Below are 21,331 nucleotides of genomic sequence, written 5' to 3' on the forward strand. Positions count from 1 at the left end.
CTGAGTATAATTATTGTGAGAAAAAAAAAAAGAGTACACAATGATTGTTAGTGAAGAATAAAACCATTTGTCAGAAGAGGAAAAAACAAGCGATAAACCAGTAACCTCCTCCATGATTCATAAGGAAAAAAGTAGATACCAAAATATTATAAAACTGTATATGCTTATAATAAGCATAAGCTACTGAACTCCTTAGTGGGGAAGGAACACAGTTTCAATCTCATAGGCAAAGCTGAATTTATTTTTCAGAACAAATTTAATTTTCAAACTGTCAACACAAACTGAAAGTCAATTAGACACTAATATATAATTTTAAAATTATATTTTTATTACATACTTTAAGAACTCAGCAATACCAACATAGACAAATGGGTCATTAAAGACTGTTGTTTATAGTATCCAGTTGAATTATCATGGAATAAAATAAGATTGGTTTTAAGTGCACTCACAGAAAAGAATAGAAAATGCTAAAGTTCAATTATGGATATTTTATTAATTTGTTAATGCAGTGTACTGTTGAGGGCAACAGTTTATCATCCATGAGATTCTGATATTTTTCAGTACAAAACCTCACTGTTTCCCCCCTGAATTTTATTAGTGGGTTTGCCAACAGATTACAAAATCCGTAATATACAAAATTATGTCCATGTGCACTTACTGTCAAAAGAAATAATGCAGATCCATCATCTACATTGCTGCAATTTTGTTTTGTTAAACAAACCTATACTGCCTGCAATGCATACTTTTCCTTATTTACAGGACTTTTTTTCCACATATGCCTAGTGTTTAAAAAGGTTAGCAGGGGATTTAACTTGATTCTGACTTAATTTACAGCAAAACAGAGAAATATAGAAAAAAAAAATTAGTTAACAGAAGAATTTCCCCTACACCAACCCTTATTGTGTTCAAGATGGGGACTCCCGACCTTCCAGCTGGCAAAAACCATATAACCTCTTACAGAGGGAACTAAAGGCCACAAATATCCATCCCCTCTCCCATCTTCTGCTCAGAACACTGGCAAGCTTTAGGTGACTGGCAGACATGGAGTCAGTCAGGCTGGGGAAAGCACATCCAAGGCTGTGAGGGAGCCCATGCTCAAATTCCACAACTCACAATCTCTCATGAGGGTAGAACCTTACAGTTCTTTAAGCCAATTGCCATCTTTGCTTCCTTTTAAATACAGCACCTGAAAGTGCTGAAAGCATACATATTTCTTATTCAATTAAAGCTTAGCTCAAAGTTGGTGTTTGGCCTTTCAGGACAACATAGCCTGCAGAAACAGAGCTGAGATGTCAGGCCTAACATGATGCAGGTTAGGAAGTTTATGAAAAATCCAAGGGCAAGTTGATACAGTGTGGGGTCCTTGGAATGGGCCTGCCTAAGGGCTAAAGTGGTTATTTATGCCATCTCTTGAATCCTTCCCAAACTGAAGGGTTTCTTTTCTTCTTTTTAAAAATCCACTTCATCACAGACTTCAATACACTCTTACTGTTGTCCAGGCTTGTAAAATGAATTCTTTGTTCTCATTGCTGAGAATTTCTCAATATCCTCCTCTTGAACAAAATGCCAAGCAGTTATTTGTCTCTGTGAGCTTCTCAAGGCAAGCAGGTGTGTCCTTTATACATGAACTGACTCCTGACCCATTCAAGTCAAGAACAAATGGTAATAAGCTATTTTGCTTACACTCAAAACACTTCTACTATAGCCTATACACAAAGCTCATCCCTCTTCCAGATCAAGGCAAATTCATTCTGTCCTTTAATCAAATTCCTCTCCCTCCTCCAAACCTATTTCATTGACTTCTTTTTCACCCCTTTCCAGTAAGAGGTCCATATTCTCACTAAATACCCAATTATGTCTTTCAGAATTAAATCATGAGAAAAATGGTGCAGAAGCTAGCACATGATAATCAGCACAAACCCAGAAGTTTGTAACCATTCCTTGCTTGGAATGACAGCCCCAAACTGTTCAGAAACATACAGCATCAGTATTCAGAGTAATCCACCCTCTACCTGCTACCTGGTTGGATTAAAAAAAACCCAAAAAACAACAACAAAGAAACAACAATATCAAACAAAAACACCCTCCCAATAAAACCCCCACTTAACACAGGTTATAAACACTTAGTTTTCAGGCTTAAGAGCAATTCAGAGAGAGTTCTGAAATTCAAAGAGGGCTGTGCCAGCTGGTATTGGGGCTAGTGCTGTTTAAGATCTTTGTTGGCAACATGGACAGTGGGACTGAGTGCACTCTCAGCAAATTTGCTGATGACATTGAGCCATGTGGTGTGTTAGACACCCTGGAGGGAAGGGGTGCCATCCAGAGGGACCTCTACAGGCTTGACAGGTGGGCCCCTGTACACCTCATGGATTTCAACTAAGGCAAGTGCAAGATCCTGCACCTGGGTCAAGGCAATCCCAAGTACAAATACAGGCTGGAAACTGGGGTAATTCAGCCTGGAAAAGAGAAGGATCCAGGGAGACCTTATAGCCTTCCAGTACCTGAAGGAGGCCCATGTAAAAGCTGGAGAGGGACTTTTTACAAGTGCATATGGTGAGAGGTCAAGGGGTAATGGCTTTTCACTGAAAGCTAAGATGGGATATTAGGAAGAAATTTTTTACTGTGAGGGTGGTGAGACACTGGCACAGGTGGCCCAGAGAAGCTGTGGATGCCCCATCCCTCAAAGTGTTCCAGGCCAGGTTAGATGGGGCTCTGAGCAACCTGGTCTAGTGGAAGGTGTCCCTGTTGAAGGCAAAGGGGTTGAAACTAGATGGTCTTTAATGTCACATCAATCCAAATCATTTCATGATTCTATGATCCTGCAATCTCTAACATAGGATATAAAGTTGTTAAAGAGTCTTCATGGCCTCGAATCGGGAGGCCTGGAGACACACCATCTATAACGCAGCTGTCTCCTTCGAGAACACACACAGGATCTCTCTTGAGGAAAAAAGGCAACGCAGAAAGAACCGTGTATTGCAGAATACACCATCTAAGGAGTCTTTCTGCTGTGCCTTTTGCAATCGGATATGTCTGTCACGTATTGGCCTCATAAGCCACCAGTGCGTCTGTAGCAAATGTGGATAGAGCCTTCCCAAATCTTCGTTCGCGAAGCCTAGCCATGTTCATGTTCATGTTCATCCTCTGCAGTATCTGAAATCAGAGTATCACTTCCACAAAGGTCTTGTAAAGAGCTTACTCCTATTCCGTGCTCCAGACTCCTTGCTGTCTTTATCAGATAGTCCTGCAAGGACAGCTGCAAAGGTGCCCTCAGGACGCTTTTCATCATATGAAGGTAGCCTGCACTATTTCTGTCAGAGATATTGTTGGATCACTTTAGTTTAGTTTCCACTTAAGTGGGAAAAAAAAATTGCTAAAAAAGCAATTCTGTTACCAACAGCAACAATTCCCATGTTTTCAATTGCTGGAAAGATAAGGTAAGTACTTTTAAACTTGTACTTCCTGAACATGAGTACAGAAAGAAAATTAGTACAACCAAATAAACTTTATGTTCAGCCAAAGAAGCTGAAGATATCTTACAGAATAAGTTTAGGGTAAAAGAAAGAGATGGCTAATCCCATCTCAGGGTTAGCCTAGCTTCCCCACAGCCTGAGAATTGTTACCAATTACCCATGTAATTAAGTTTATCCATACAAGAATCTCGCTCTTGAGCAAGATATTAATTATTAATATTAACAATATTAATAAGTGCTGGTACTACTGCAGATAAATGAACAAAGTCAAAAATGAAACCAGTCCAATCATGTGTGATAGTTTTATAGATCCTGTAATAAATGTGCATTTCCAGGAGCGGATAAACTTTGGGTTTGTTGGCATTAAAAACAAAATAACAACATGGAAGAGTTAGCCATATAAGTCAACACAGGACTCAGGCATATGTTGTCTGTGGTGCATTCTGTGTGTTTTCTGATGTCACATGTGTCAATCTTTAATATAGTACAATATACCCAACAATGTATGTTTTCAACATAATGCAAGATGAACATGCTTTGGTTTTGCACAGAGAGCAATGACTGATAGGGTAACCTAGTACTTGAGAATCTCTTGTTAAACCTTTCACTGTCACATCTTCCACTGTATTTCTGTGAGACGCGTAAAAGTGTTTTTCAAGTAATTAAATTTGTTGCACATAGCTTTTTTATTTTAAGAATTTTACTTAAGCCTGAAGCTCACGCAATTTACATTTTCAAGCACTCTGGACTTAGCTTTCAAGCTTTACACATGTTTCTTTTTAATTGTGCAACTAATCCCTGCTCTTGTCAATGACATTAAACTTAACACATTCACAGAGAGTTACTTTGGGCAGGGAATGTTTAATACACTTAGCTACCCTTCTGTAGTGGGGCCCCTGGTGGTCTAGTGGTTAGGGTGCAGGACTCTCACCGCTGCGACCCGGGTTCGATTCCCAGCCCCCCGGGCAGATGGAGCTCGTCAGCCCTGTAAGGCAATCCATCTAAGAGAAGGTCACTCTAAACAAACCTACGTTCTGAGGACCTCACTGCCACTGTCCAAGCTTGCTCGGCCCCGGCAGATGAACCTCAGGATTAAAGGGTGGGCTCAGTTCAGTGCACACTGTGTCTCACCTAAAAAATCCACTACGCAGGCTCAAAGGGTTAATGACCTTTCCCAAATCTTCGCTCATGAAGTCTGGCCATACTAACTAACCCTTCTGTAGTACAGCATCCAAGAGGTTACAGTTTAGCTAAAAAACTCAGGTGGTTAGATGGCTTGTTTGGACTCTTTCAGGTTTTTAATTCTGTAATAGTCTTTAGTACAATCTCTGGACATAGACAACATGTATATTTGCAAGGACCATTGGGGTTTGTTCCACAAAGCAAAGAAATCATCAGAAACCCCAACCAAAACCAGTTATCATAGATTTTTTTGTTTGTTTATAAAAATGCACAGTAACTTAGGCCAAGCTGTGAAACAGACTTTGGCAGCCTTAATATTACTAATATATAAAAACTGAAATATTGTCATTTCAGCATTTGGTTTGTTGGCTCTAAACCAAGAAATATTACTGAAGTATAGGATAACATCAGTTCATGCACATGCAGGTGAACAAGCCAACACCCCAGTAACTTAGGTCTGAAACACTTTGGTGGTGTTTTTTTAATTACTTTTATTTCGATATTGTGTCAAATTCATTATGTTCTAGAACATGAGGGTTGGAAGTCACAAGTTAGCTTCAAGACCATACAACAACGACAAAAAAAAAAAATCAGTGAAAGCATTGTTTTTTGTATGCAAGTCTTTTAACTCACATTCTTAGCATATTTCTGAAAAGGGAAAAAAAACCACCAATACCAAAGCCTCCCCTCCAAGAAAACAAAAACAACCCCAAAAAACAATGAAAAACCCCAAACCCAACAAAAAAAACCTGTTTTGGTTTTCTTTTTTTCCACACAGGAACATTAACTGGAATAGGCAAAAAAACACTTCATAGGTTTTTGGACAGTAAGAAAAATGGAAGAGATGTGAGCCACAGCTTTCCAGAGACCAGCCCAACAAGAGGTTGTTCTATATACAGATAATAAAACTTCAGATAAGACATACTCAATTACAGCTTCTGAAACAGGCTGCAGAGAACTTGTTTTGACTCAAATTAAAAATAAACAGACGTAGAACCCCACTGAATCCACCTGGAGATGGGTTAAACTGAGACAGAAACCAGTTAGGGGTGTTTCTCTGCTCTCTCTCTTCTCTGCAAGTGGGTTAACACCATGGCTTACCCAACAGGTGCAGCTCCCACGTGAACACTAGAGGCACATGGGGCCAAGATCTGGTGCACACCATCACCTCCTTCCTTTAAAAGGAAACAGAGGTGTGCAGGCACATAAGGAGGTGATGTGTGCTCTAATGGCTCTAGCAGCCTGAACTACTGTACAGTGCACCTGTTCAGTGCAAACACAGCTCTTGAAATATGAACTGATGCAGAACTTTTTTCCCTGAAGAAGCTTCTCTTTGCTCAGGCAATTAAGAAATGTAGTGGAATCCATGATATAGTGCAATCTGGGATTTCACATCAGAGGCTACAGCAGTCAGAGATATATTTTAACACACATATATGACAGGTCGTTTATGAGACCTCTGATGTCAAACTTTGAGGTAATTAACCCTATCAACCTTCAAGATCTTATGGGCCACAAAACTTCATAATATGAATACCTAAGCTGAATGCTGGGTTTTTTCTTTTCCATGAACCCCAGCTTTGAGATTGCAGCATTCAGAGCCCTCTCCACCAAAAGAAATCTTCTTATAAAATATGAATATGCTAACACACAAATCCAGTTATGAGAAAACTACAATCTTGCACGGATTATCCAGCTTTCGGAAGGAAGGAGTCACAAAGCTGATTGCTTAAAACACAGTAGGAATGAACGATCAGACTATGACTGACTTAAAAGACCTGAAATAACTACACTGTCTGAGGAGAACACGCTTTATTCCCCTCTCAGAGCACTGAAAACACATAGGTTCATCACTAGCACCAATCAGGAGAAATTTCTGACGCAGAAATGAGATTTTAAATAGCAGAAACAATCACCACAAAAGGTTCTTTCAGGTGATAAAAAAAGAACACTACAGCTTAGATGTAAAAGCATCCCTCCTGAACAGTGTACTGCGTACTTTAAAACTTGCATTCCTTCTCAGCTGAGGGGCTTGCAGTCAGATGAATCAATCCTGTAAAAATGAGATTCCTGCTTCTGTGAAGAAGCCAATTGAGCATCGCAGTACAAAATGCAGAAAAAAAGCCCAAATCAACTCCACAATGCAAAAAAAGCGCAAACCAACTCCACAGTGCAAAAAAACCCCAAACCAACTCCACAAAACAAAGGCCCAAACTCTCATATGTTCTCAAATTATTTATACTGTCCAATGTATTAAAAAGAGTTTACCTGCATATTTTGTGGTGTTTGATTCATCCATGGACCAGAAGCAGTGATCAAAGGCAAACACCTGCAGAAGCACATAAAGAGAGAAATTAGGATCCTCTGGCTACAAGACATTTCTTTTAAAGCAGGACATATCTGTGACTGTGTAATTAGTCTCTACTGTTTCTGTAGATCCTAAATCAGAACTGTAAAAAAGCTTCATTAGCAGGAATACTTTCGTGAAATCTTGAGAGTTGCAAACCACAATACTTCTTTTCTATCTGTATAATACTATATTAAATACTCCTTACTCTATCCCTTAATGCAGGTTTCAAAACACAGCCAAAACCTAATATCTAACTCCACTCTTCTTCAGGCACTAACACTAACAAACATTTCTGCCAACAGTAAGGAAACAGCACCACAAGGACTCAATATAAAGAATTTGGTGAGATGACTATTTGGCAGACATCAACACAATATGCACAGAAGTTTTACCATGGGATGGCCTTCTAATACTCAGTGAAGATCATTACTACTTACAAGCCTTAAGGAGCAAATAAACAGTATTAGATTACCTGCCTAAACTAAGAGTACAGTTCTGCATCTCAGCAGAGGAAGCTCAGAAACTACAAATAGAAAATGTAGCTCTATTAGAGAGACAAGTTATCAGAGCCTGCTCTAATAAAAAGATCACTTAAAATCACTTCAGTAAAGAGTTCCAGCTAGGCAGAAATTGAATGAGGTTCAATATTGTGCTCAGTGGGCTTGCAGACCTGGAACAGTGTCCTGTAAAACCACTTAACACATTGGGATTTCATCCAAGTTCCTTTTTCTGCACATTTGGGAACATCATGGTGTAGACATTTAACATTGTTTTTTTACAGCTTTATATGGCCACAAACACACCTAAGCTGCAGTGTATTTTCCACATTTTGCCATGATAAACTGACTGTGGATGAGTTAACGATATAGATTCTGGTTTAGCTTTCTGCTTTGGGAGCACAAAAGGTGGGGAAAATCTCAAACCACCTTTTCAATAAAACTTTGCCTGGGTCAAAATTTTCTTTGCCTGGTCTTCCAATAGCTGATCCCCTTAGTGAGACAATCCATGCATGTCAATGTAGAGCAATAGCCACAGGCTCTGTTAGCAGAAACACCCAAATTCACTAGAGAGAAGTCCTGAGGTGAGGAAGAAGAAGGATGATTTTCTTTTGGCTTTTGGGAATCAAGAACATCTTGAACTCCCTGCAATTCAAAATTACAATGCGATCTAATCTACAGATATGTTGTAATCTAATCTAAGACATCTTCCCAAAATGTCTATTGCTGCAAATATTCCAGAAGGATAAAACCAGGTTAGCACAGTAACCTCACCTTTCCCTTTCCTCCAGCTTAATGCAAAACACATCAGATGGCCTGAGAGAGGACTTGATACTGAGACAACACCTAGTCCACAAGAGTCAAATGAGTTCTGGAATTCCCTTCTGAAAACAAACAAACCCATAATAATAATCTAAAGGGAGGCCTGAGTCATTACTGCAGCACAAATAGAAAGAGACAACTTCATGAGTCAGGATGTTCCCTGATGTGACTGAGTCAAAGATGAAATTTGGCCACTGAACCGCAAGTAAATTGCAGCAGTTACTTCACCTTGTCTTCAGGCATCTGCATAAGTAGGGGGCACTTTAAATTACTTTTGTGCATTTGATCATCACACTTCAAATCTAAGCATAAAAACCTGCCATCAATAAGAACCCTCTAACCCTTTTTCTAACTTCTGTAGTCCAAGAACCACTGTTTCTCATCTCATATTCTATGGAAGTTTTCCTCACAGGACTTAGTAACAATACCTAATCTCTCCGATGATCAAACGGCAAGCAGTTCAATTACAAAAAAGGAACTCTATTGTAAGTATCCAAATCTACCAGGTGCCGATTCTCCCCCCTTAAAACTAAGCATTATCTGCAGTGGATCACAGAGACCAGTTAAAAAGGTTACCCAGCTACACATGCTCATGTGTAATGACTTAAATGTCAATACAGCAGTACTGTAGGCCAATTTAATCTATTGTCCTATGCATTTTCCCCTTGGTTAACACGGAAAATCATGTCAGGATCATTCAGTGACTTCTAATTTAAACATTCATCTTGCAAAGAGACTCTTAAAACTAAAATATGTGCTTATAGCCAAGAGTTTCTTGTAGAAAAGCAATTTTTATTGGGATTTTTTAAAAGAGATAAAAATTGGTCAGACTGATTTTTAAAAGGTCAAAAATGATTATGCAATAGGAAGATTAAAATTCTGCCTCTAGATAAAACAAATGTAAATATAGCATTTTAGTATGTTTTCATAACAAACATAAAAAGCCAGGGCATGGACTTAGTCTATTTATAAAATCTGTTCTGGAAAACTGCCAAATCCCTCTAACAGAAGTAACAAGATGACTTTTTTTTTTTAAAGAGTCAGGCAGAAAGGCAGAAACTGCTAGGGTATGCACTATCTGCAAAACATGTAGAGCAGCTGCAGCAAAACTCCTCTCTCCATTAAAACTGGCAGAAGAATACTTAAAAATTACTTTGATTAGTGATGACAAAACAGCTACCTTGAACATTTCCAGCAACCATACTTTAAGGAAGCACGCAACGAAAACAATTTTCTGGGCAACTCAGACCTTTGGGAAAACAGATTGCAAATGCAAGAATTAACAGGGTAAGAGATAAGGCATACAGGAGCAAGATACTTGGTCCCAATCAGCAAGGCTCTTCCATGTGTACGTGAGGAAGGCATTTTACAGGAAATACCTGTAGAACAGCGCCCTACGTGAAGAGTGACCCTTCTACAGAAAAGATGATCAAAAAGATAACTATTTTATATTTTTCTAACCCCCAGTGCAGGAATGGCAGAACATGCAGTCCCAAGATGAGCATGCAAGCATACTTGGGGTCAAGACACGGAACCTATGTTATGAAAAAGAAACCTTTTAAGTCTTTTCTAATGTGCTCCCTTCCTTCTCCCATCTTCACTGATTATTCTTCCTTGAAAACAGAAATGGTGGGTATTACTTTTTCTTCTGACAGAAGTATGCAGAATAATTATTTTTTCTTATTTTTTTTTTCCCTGAAGAAGGTATTAAACCCCCTGTCAACATGACTATCAAAGCTATCAGAAGTTCTGTTAACATTCAAGTCTCAGACTCAATGGCCAATACTCAAACTGGGCATTACTGGGCATTGAAAATGCCTTTTTAGCAAAGATATTTACCAGCTTATATCAAAACAGTATCAACTAACTATATCAAAATTACTATTGAAAAATATTTGAACAGAGATATCTGTGACACAAACAGAACCTTTAAACTTCAAGCACCTCATATGAACTAGTTTTTAACTACATTTTGGAAAATCTATTCCATTTAGGTGCTTAATATAAAAGAAAAATAAAAGGTAAGTATTTTTTGTATGAAATTGAAAGTTTAAAATTGCTACCTTTATTTCCACTAAGATTTCATGAACTTTCAGTTATTCCTCTACATCTCTGTGACTATACAGATGAGTATTTCTGCTTTCCTACTGCTCTGATGTCCATTCCATAGCCATTGTACCAGGAAGCTTAACAATTTTCAGAAGACAAGCAAAATGGGAAACCCACGAAAGACATACATCTACCTCATATGTCTGTATTGGCATTCAACTACAAGCAGATTTAAGTTCGCACAGGTGTTGGCCAGTTCTCACAACTGAACCCAAAATTATTCTGGGCTTTTAAATTATACAGAGAACTAACAAACAAGCCTCAAAATTTTCTTATTTTTGCAAGATTCTATGCGTCATAATTCATCCTAGCATCTAAAAGAGAAAGTTAGATAAAAGGAAGCTGCCAGGAACCTGCCACGCTATAGTAGGAGCTTATAAACAAAAAATTTTGAATGGAGGGATGAATAGCGTAGGTTTTCTCCCAGCTCTATTGTTCCAATGTTTGACATTGCACAGTATTTTTAGTCTGTGTTGTATGACAGTTGTAAAAAAAAAAAGCTTAAGACGATTATTTTAGACATCTCAGAAACAGTCAAGTAACAGACAGAGCTACAAGTAATGCAACATGACTCACCAGGGCACAGTCTTGCACAATTGGAAAAATAAGTATATGAGCTAGAGTAGGTACTCATTATATATTCATTATAAGAATTTTACCTCACAAACATTACAGCACAAACATATAAAAATGGAAAAGTTATGAGAAAGAATTAGCTGGGAAGTGCTAGATCCTGGTACTACTGTATCCAGAGTCATTTTAAGTGCTCACATTACCCTAAGTAAAAAGAGCTATGTAGGCCATTTCTAGGTTAGAGAGAATTTACTTGGAGTGCTAGCAAATATTGGAAATTCAACAAAAGACTTTTTCTGGTAACCACAAAGTTTAAGAAAAGTGGAAGATATGTGGCTTTGATTCCTTCAGCAAACACTTACAACACTTTAAGACAGATGTTGGTTATTTTGCTAAGGAGACAGCTAGAGGTTATGGCTTCCTGCAAAATGGGATGCAGGTCCATGCATCCATTGTGCACATCAGTGAAAAATCTGGAGTTTTGTCTCAAAATCACCTGTACCTGTGGCTTAAAAATGAAATTGTGGATCTTAAACTAGAAGAGTCATTGTGTCTGACTGCTACACAGCAGTAACTTCTCACAGAATCTGAAAAGACAGCAAAGGGGTATTCACATTTTGAACAGCCAAAACAATGTTCTGCAGAACTCATTTTCATTAAGGCCCCTAATCAATGCTTGAGGAATTAATAATTTTAAGAGTTTATGTATGCAAGTATACTCATGCGAACTACTTATAGGTAATGAGTACCATATCCAATACTAACTGCTTGCCAGACTAAGCCAAATTACATAATTAGTTTTAAAAAGGAGTTTAATTTCACATTCATTATTGTTTTGAAGCCTAATTCTCAGTATAGGCTAGACAGAGTCTGGGGTTTGAATTTAGCAATGCATTACCCAGATTGAACATTACCCCTAACGTATTGTCTATGCAGCTATAAAATATTGCAAATGTATGGCTAATGTTTAATAGCCATTGCCATCTGACCAGTAGACAGCCAATTAATCACATTCTGCTTTCATTGAGAAGCAGTCAGTCTGACTTGTAGGTGACTTATGGGACTACCTGGTTCCTAAAAAGAAAAGGAAGGGATAACTGAGGAAGGGAAATTCTCATTCATGGGGCAGCTGTTCCTACATGCCTATTACAACTGCTGATGGAAATAAGTAATAAAGGAGATCCACAAGGAAACAGCAGAGTCTACACCAGTAAGCTTAATGTAAATGGATGCCATTAAAGAACTGATTAAAAAAAAAAAAAGTTGGTCACTGTATGACAAACACAAGACCTACAACAGGGCTGAAGAAGTACGGAAAGAAAATCTGAAGATGGCCTAGGGCACAGCTCACAGATCTCAGGTCAGAACAATCATTTTACCTTTGTCACAAAATTATACTTAAATGTGATGTTTGTAGAAATAGCAAAACACCCTAATATCCTTATAATAAATTTTCTTATCACAGCTTCTGAGGTACCAAATTGAAGTGGCAAAATAATTCATCCATGGCTGACGATAAGCTAGTTCATTAAAGACAAAGAGAATTCCAATATTTCTAAAATTTTATTTTAAATAAACCTAATTTGAAGATCAACTACGTGCAGTACCCTAAAAACTGTATAAATCAAGTAACATTCACAACTCATATCACACCCTCACAAACTCAACAAAGTCTGTTTTCCACTGATGGCATGAACCTTATTCTGTCTCAAACTGAAAAACATTTCACATAACGTCAGAAGTTTCAGCATTATAGCTTGAGGATATTAGTGACCATCCAACTATACCTAACAATAATGTGACATTTACGCACAAGCATGCAGCTGTTCTAGTTTTGTCAAAGAAATATAAGGCCATAATTGAGCTTTTATGTAATGTTGAGAATAACTTTATTTGCCTATAATAGAACAGGAATGATGTACTGCAGAAAAGGAAGGCTTTTGTAAAAACACTTTTTTTCAGGTGAAATTACAACAGAAAGGAGGCGGTTTTTTCCCTTTTGAAAGAAAGGTTTAACAGTGATCAAACTCTCTTGTGTTAAATATATCAATTGGCATTGATAGAAGAACTTTATTCATTTCCTAATATAGGTACAACACTTTTCTCCTGCCCTTCCTCTGCACTACAGACAACACAGACGATCCTTTCTAGGTGAATTCTGGTGTACCTTGGCAACTTTTACACTAATTATTAATTTCTGACTATCATCCAGTACAAATAAAAATTATTTACTTCTCATTGGATGCATTTTGTCACCTTTTAAGAACAGTATTTTAACTTCTAGGCAGAAATGCGTGCAATGAAATGTTTTACACACAATACTCATTTACTTTTTCAAACATTTTTATGAATGCCTTAAAATTATGGCTTGTCCTTGACGCAGCTTTAACAAGTCGTGTGCCTTGCCTGCATGTCAGTTGGATTAAAATATATTCTTCTGAAATTATGAAGTCTTTAACTTGGAATTATGGGGAACAGATAATTTTTTTTAAATATCAAAGATGTATTGACCTATACTACAGCAATATGCCCAACTCTTCTGCATTTCTCAACATTTTCAAGCAGATACAAATGTATAAAGAGACAAAATACTTACCTTAGGTGGTTTTCTAGATGATTGGCAAGAAAATCAGCAATGATGACAAGAAGCATGAATATACCATTCACATAAAGAGAAGGCAGCAAAAAAAAAAAAGAAAAGAAACAAAGTCAGTGAATGTCATCACTATCTGAACTTTTTTTTAATCCACAATGAATTTAAGAATAATCAGATCAGAAGATATTTAAATGACATATCACAGATTTTTAACCAGTAAGTACTTAATTACTAATACAGTCCCACATTAAAAATAAAAGGTCAGGTTCTTTATAGATATAAAAATAAAGAGAACTGAAATCCAGAAAGTAGACGAGAATCTGTTTTGTCATGGAAGTCGACACACAGCCCATCTTTGGTGGCAAGTAAACTGAGCCTGCAAACTGGCAGACCAAGGTGCCAGGGTGAAGCCCCACTGACTTCAGCAGTGCTACACATGCGTGATCAAAGTAAGAGACAAACAAATGTTTTTTGTAGAGATTATGGAGGTGTGAAAAAAAATAAACCTGTGTTCTCCCTGGCCACAGAAAACCTACACAGAGCATAAGAAACCAATGCAAAAGCACCATTATCTTTCATTGCACATAACTATAATGAGTGCTGCCAGAAATAAAACAGGGACTACAAACCCCTAGTCTAAAGACACCAGCTCAGAGCACTACAACTTGTCCTTAAATGCATTTATGCTTATGCTGGCAGCCATATGGCCACATTGTAAATTAAATCAGTTTGAGGATTTTTTGGTGGGATTGGTTTCAAGTGAGATCACTGCGCTGTTTCATTATGCTGCCCTGTGCTCATTAATGGCAATGCAAGAGGGGAGGTGAACATACAGTGCAGAATTAGACTGACAAGCCATTCATCAAAACCACAACCTGAGGCATATGTTTAAATTATATATTGAAATAAGCCTGAAATGACACACACAAGAAATTTCCAGTTGCTCTTCACATAAAGGGGGAAAAAAACATGGAAGAAAGAAGGAAAAATAATAGGGATGAAGACAAAAAACACAACCAGAAAACAACACAAGCAGAGAACACTGTAAGGTTTATGAGATAAGGGTATGGATGAAAGGTATTAGCAACAGACATACTACACAAAATTCAAAGATATGAAGAGGCTACACTTTCACTGCAGAAACACGTGGGACCAAGCCATGCTTTCATCCACCAGACTATGCATACCAACTGCACCAAGTCGGGAGGCGGAGGTGGGGGGAAGACAGAAAACACTTTGAGCAGTTTTCTCAGCAACCCACAATACAAGAGCTCAGCAAAAGATGCCAAAGCGACGCAAATCCACAAACACATCTTATGCAATCTTTCCTGCCTACTCTCAGCTTGTACCTTAGATGACATGTCTGCCTGAACCAGAAGTTACATATCTGGTACACAGTACTGGTGTAATGCAAACATCGTTTGCCTCTGAGCTAAACCACTTGCTGCAGCTTTACCCTTTCATTACTGGTCACTACTCAGGCTCAGTCCATGGTTAGCTCATGTACAGGTGGCTCAGAACTTGTGCAGAATGCACTCTTATCTAACTGAAAAATACATTTAGTTGTATTCTGCATATTTTCATTTTAATCATCGTTTTCAGATATGATGCAAGTCAGACGTTATCAGCCTGTCCAGACAGAGTCCCAGCACCAGCTCAAAACTTTGAAAAGAAATTCCTACTGAAAGAAGTCATCCAAGGTCTTTTGGAAAGCTTCTAAATACACTCATATCTTGAAAAATAATTCCAGAATACATCAGCTTTCTTAGAGAACTCCTGATAAGACTGCTGTACGGCTTCAGTGGAAGCCCTAAACAGTTAAGTTGAAGTAAAAACCAATACAAAGTTTATCAACTTCTTTTTTCTTTTCTGAGATCATTTTTATAAGCCCTAATTGGAAAAGGTATGGAACACAACTGAAGTAAACAAAGGGTTTGACACATTTCTTAAAAAGTTAACTGAAGCAACATAAGCCACTACCTTTTTGGAAGTCTCATCTTACTCTACTTTGATGTCCATTTCAAAAAAAGCGTAATAGCCACTTTTTAAAGTCCTGGTGGACAGCAGAGCTTCCCGGTAGCATCACTGATCTCAGGGGTTTCAAAGCACAAGAAGCCACAGCTTCCTACCATAATGTCACATCCTGCTGCTCCAAACTCTCAAGACCAACTTAAGCAACTCCCAACAACTCCCTGCATCACCAAGAGCAAAATGATCAAAGGCCTCTGGAATAAGTCAGCTATATTGTCTCACAGGATAGATTTTTAAGCTATTTGGAAATTCCAGCTAACCAACTCAGCGTAAGCATTATCCTGGCAGTGATTCAGGTGGAGACACTCCAAAATACTTACTTCAATCAAAGGACTCAGACTAATAAATAAAGAACCGTGTACAGTTGACCAGAAATCACATCTGTAGCAGCTTAAAGATGTGCTATAAATCCCTGCATTACCCTCAATCAATTTTTCACATACTTTTTTTGGTCTGCTTTTTTATTTTATTTTAATATGTACTTCATGGTTTCTTTCCTTTCCTAGAAACCAGCAGCTTTCAGCTTCAAAGGTAATTGAATTTGTCTCAGTTTTTACCAGCGACCACAGAAACATGGTGATTCAGTGACACAGTTGGGGCTGGGGAGGCAGGGACACGCACACAATACATGTATGGACAAGAGACCAAAGATACAATAATTAGAATGTTCATTTCCAAGAATTTTTTAATTACATGTCTAATCATCCTTGGTGTCAATGATAAGATGTAATACCTTTTGAGTGACAACAAAATCTCCTCTAAAGTGGACAGTTAGTATACACTTCAGGACATTATCAGAGTTACCTAACCTTTTAATGCATCTGCAAAACAACAGATTTTGGTTTAACCTGATAGGCATCTTCAACCTGCACTCTCAGATAGAAGACTGACTTTTCTCACATGCCTGGAACTCAACACCCAAGTAAATACCATCAAGAGCCTGGAAAATATTCTCGTAGGCCAGGAGAAAAGCATGAATTTCAATGACCACTTGCTTCTGCCTTTGTCCTTAAGCCATCATGACTTTAGTAAAATATCACTAGAATGATTTTCCAACTTTACCGAGTAGTGTGTCTAGTGTTGGTATCTACTCAGACTTTATCTTTCACAACAGTACTAAGCCTCTCCTGTCTTGCTTGGCTAACACGCATGAAGACCCCAGACTGTGTAGCCACCTAAAATTTTAAGCCAGAAAAAGTTTATAGAATGTGCGAATGTAAACTTCTTTTCCTGTTGTCCCTTGCTAAAATTAAAAATGCTTCTCACATTTGCCAAGAGAAATGACTCACAAAATGTCAGTTCTCATGTTCTATGTCAGAACATGAATGAGAAGCCTTCTTGACTGCATTCACAGTTTCTCCTTAACAACTACCCCACTGCCTGTAACAGCATACCGTGAGAGGAGTGCACTTTGCTAGTAGTTTAACAACAGCAAAGGTTGTTTCTTCTTTTTTATCTTTTTAACTACCTACATTCTCCCCTAGGAGTCTTCTTTTGTCATATAGAAAACTAGTCCCATGCAATAAGAAGCAATAGAAGACACTCTTGCACTGCGAGCATCCAGAAATGTGTGATACTGTCGTCTTAAAGACTTCATAACTTTCAGAACAAGAACTTTCTTGTCCCTTAGCTAGCGTTGTCAGCATTTCCAAGCAAATGTCATTTCTACCAGAAGGAAAAACATTTTATAAATCAAAAAAAACTTGACAGAATTGTTTTTTCTCTCTATTGCATATAATGGGGTTTCATCACCCCACCCGCTTCTCACCCCCGGTTAAGAAAGTCAGTAGGGACAAGGTACGATCAAAAACAAGAACGTGGGTGTAAAACCTGGTACTCCACATTAAAGGAGACAGAGACCAGGGCATCTTTGAAAAACAGGTCTCAGATTATTTGGAACATTCACACAGCCAAATTCATCTCCAATTCAGCTGTTCTAAGAAGCCAAGTAGGTCTCAATCATACTATAATGATTTCAGATTTTGGAAAGTATTTAGTGGGATTTTTCCTTTCTCACATTAGTTAATCAAGATGAAGCAATCATAACCAGTTATGTTAAATAACCACACATAGTATCTACGAATGAATGAATCAGATGACTTTGCAGCTCTTGTAAGCTGACTATACCAAAAGTCATCATCTAAGACTGAGTTGGAAATCCCCTTTTGCTCTCACCACATGTGCAACCACAGTAAATTCATGGTACTCACTGATTTCCCAAATATATAATTGTTTACATTTAAGTGGCTACACAGTCATTGATACACTCTTCAGGGTAACTGGTCAAAAGAATTATTACAAGCAACTATCAGTATATGAGACAAGGGAGAAAAGTCTTCAGGTTTTTATGATGAGTTGAAAAAAGTCTTCCTCTCTCCTCTGGAAGTATAACGATGAGCAAATTGAAAAGATCATTGTGATAAAAAATATTATTTCTTACATTTCACTGCTTTAGCACCTCTGGAATCTAAAGACCAGTTTGTCAAAACAAATACTGTAGTAATTTTAAGTGGTTTTAAATTTTGTTTTGTTTTCTAAAATCAGGCTGCCTTACAACTCAGGCTGAGTATATCACCAGCAGTGTGCGTTTGCCTCACTCAAAGGCAGAGTGCAAGGAAACAAACCAGTGGCAGGACCATCAGAACAAGTGTACCTCGCTGTCCGGGATAGAAGTAACAGCACTGTTCGTTTATGCATGTGTAGGAAGCTCTCAGAGTGGCTGCAGCACAGACAGCAGACATTCAGCACTCCTAACTGCAAACAATGTAAATTATGTAGAAGCAGAGAGATAGTGTTTCTCCTATCTTTCACAGTAAGATCATATAGCTCTAGGACCCTTCCTTGTCTCATGGTTTATCACTACAGGCTGTTACTTGCAGGCTTGATACCAAGCATGTTAAAAAGTGTGGCTATATATTATTGATGGACACTGTACTAAACTACCTAGGAAAAGATCATAGGCTGCCACAGTAACAGTTTCAGATGATCATATACTGCAAACTACTGGCAGTACACCATTTTCTCTACAAAGAACACAGAAAAAGGACATTTATTTGCCCATTTCCCCCATGAATTTTCTAAATGCAGAAGGAGACTGAAGTAGATGGCAGGGACGATGCTCTTAAAGGGAACAGCATCCCACCTTTGTGCTTGTCTGGGGCACCTCCTGTACAGCCAACTAACGAAGCTGGCACCACAATTCAATACCAGGATTCCTGGAAGAGTGACTTTACATACTGTGCGAGCACATATATGTACAAAAATATAGATAATTAGTTATTTTATATTCTTGCACAAGGTATCTATTTAATCCTCCTACCCAGCAAAAGTCTGCTCTATGGACAAAATAATCCTTTGAAGAACAGCAAAAGGAAAGCATTTTAACAAGCAAAGCAATTTGAGCAAGTGCCTGCATAATAAGGTAGTAGCTGATCATAATCAGAAACACCACGAGAAACAGATGCATACTCTAATGTTCTCACATGCTTAATAGAAACCTACTATGCTAAGAGAAAAGTCAGACACCAAAATCAGAATGACAAATACTGCAGTGCAAGTTAAACAAAGTAGACATTACAGTAGCAGAGTGACTTCCATGACAAAAAAGAAGAAAATTCCTGGATATTTCACCATAACAGCGTTCCACTCCAAGCACTGAAGTTCATTTACTACAGCAATGAAACTACAGGTTATGAAACCGACACAAGCTTGTTAAAGTAAGTGAAAGGCATTATATTCTGACATTTATAACAAGGAAAACAGAAAGTGACAACTGTCCAGGAACATTATTAGTCACTACTTACCTTTGCTCCCAAGTTCTGACTATTTTTACTGCCCAGGGCATTATTATTCCAATGCCAGCAATTTGTTGACATGAAGTTCAAGTGTTTCTAATCTTTACACACAAGCCTTGGTGTCATGCAAAAACACCTACTGACAGCCCAAAAAAGGGCTGACACCTATCCTATATGCAACAGCACACCACTGTGCAAACAGCAGTTGGCTTAGGAGAACAGTCACCACCCAATAGCAGAAAGGTTCATCTCTCCCTCTGTTAAAAAACTCACCAAAAAATAATCTGAATGCTCTCCTATACAAAATAAGTTGGAGGGGGGAGTATGTTTGGGTTTCTTTTTTAAATCACATTTCAGTTAATTTACTTAGTTTTATTGAAAAGGCAAAAACTAACTAAAATTGTCATTCTGCTCTGAGATCAAAGAGCTCTGCTGCAATCCTGACTTCTTAGACTCCATGTAGAACCTACCATGTTAAATACTCTATTTTCCCCAAGTCGTTAATCATACTCATTCAAGACTTATCCAAGACTCTAGTTATTGTAATGAAAACCTGCTACCCCAATCACAATTACAGCGTAGCCACAATCACAAGTATACCAAGCTTGTTCTTATTAACATCCAGCTAGACTCATAACAAAAAGGCAAAAGAATGCAAGTCTACCTAATGTTCCTAGCAAGGGTAGATACACTACCAAGTTCTCCTGATTCTTTTAAAACAAGTCTTTCCCCCTCCTTTCCAATAAAACTGAATGCACAAGAAATTAAACAAGGAGATTTTTACTACCTAATCAGGTTTAGCTAATCAAGATGAGGAAATGAGGCAGGGGAAAAAGAATCTGATCTCAGCACCCAAGATCTGTTAGCTCTTAAGGTTAGTCTCCAATGAATGGTTCTTAGCCTGAATGCAATGAAACTGCTGTCAAGAGTTCTGGAAAGTATGTGAAAACACATTCTATGAATGTTAATAAAACTGCAGTGGCATTTCTCAGGCACCCATTATTCTTATTCTGTTGTATTTGCTACTAGTGCTCTTGAGGAGAAAACACCCCAAGCATTAACTGGCATTTCAACTCTGTGCACAAACTCTATTGAGACTCTCACACCCAACCAGTCACTGGAGTCAGCTACTCGCAGCTATTAACCACCTCCTAAGCCTCCAGTGTCAATGGAAAATGTTCCCTTTCAACACTACTACTTCTTTAAAATTCCTTCAGAAATGCTTGTAAGAACCATCAAAACATCAGTGAGGATATATCCCCTGTGGAGGTAGTGCTCAAAGCTATTTGAAAAATACATTGCTATTTTATCACTATATACAGTACTTAATCCATGACAGATTGCCTTCAAGGGCATGTGAAGGAAATTTGATAAGCAACACAGTATTTCATAAATTAAATTTGGTTTTCGTTACTTTGCTGGTTCAAAACTCGGGCATTACAATTTGCTAGAAAGACATATACAGAGCAATCAACAGCTTCATTGGAAAGGGTCAAGACAGAAGATCTCTAGTCAGTGGCAAGACTGTGGACTAGAAAGAACTAAATTGTAAGTGTTAACCAAGTAACTGGATCTGAACCTTGTTTTTAACACATTACTTTCCTCAGTAAACAGAAAAAAAAAGGAAAAAAAATCACTCTTTTTATGGAAGGTAAGTATATTTTTTTCCTACTGAATCAGGACAAGGATATATTTGAGAAGTTACTGAAGTTGGAGGTACACCGGTCTTGACCATGTGTTCAAGCTGGACGACAAGAACCCCCAGGTCTCACTGTCACATTCCTTTACCACAACATGGAAAATTATCATTCAGTTGTCATCTACTTTATTTTACTAACGAGATTTCAAGAGAGATGCTAATTGGGTTTGACACTTCATCCTTTCACACAGCTCTCCAAATGTAT

General features: G+C 38.0%; 1 protein-coding gene across 6 annotated transcripts in view; it reads right to left on the minus strand.

Moving 5' to 3' along the window:
• KIF13A (kinesin family member 13A) overlaps positions 1-21,331 on the minus strand; it is a 108,498-nt gene that overhangs the window by 54,372 nt on the left and 32,795 nt on the right. For all 6 annotated transcript variants that reach the window (XM_017808507.1, XM_017808505.1, XM_017808506.1 and 3 more), the window contains exons 3-4: positions 13,603-13,615; positions 6,924-6,984 (exon numbers count right to left, since the gene is read on the minus strand). In XM_017808507.1, the coding sequence (XP_017663996.1) occupies positions 6,924-6,984; positions 13,603-13,615 (74 nt within the window). The remainder of the gene's footprint in view (positions 1-6,923; positions 6,985-13,602; positions 13,616-21,331) is intronic.

Source organism: Lepidothrix coronata, unplaced genomic scaffold, assembly GCF_001604755.1.
Source record: "Lepidothrix coronata isolate B3197 unplaced genomic scaffold, Lepidothrix_coronata-1.0 Scaffold23, whole genome shotgun sequence".
In the NCBI taxonomy this organism is placed as follows: Eukaryota; Metazoa; Chordata; class Aves; order Passeriformes; family Pipridae; genus Lepidothrix; species Lepidothrix coronata.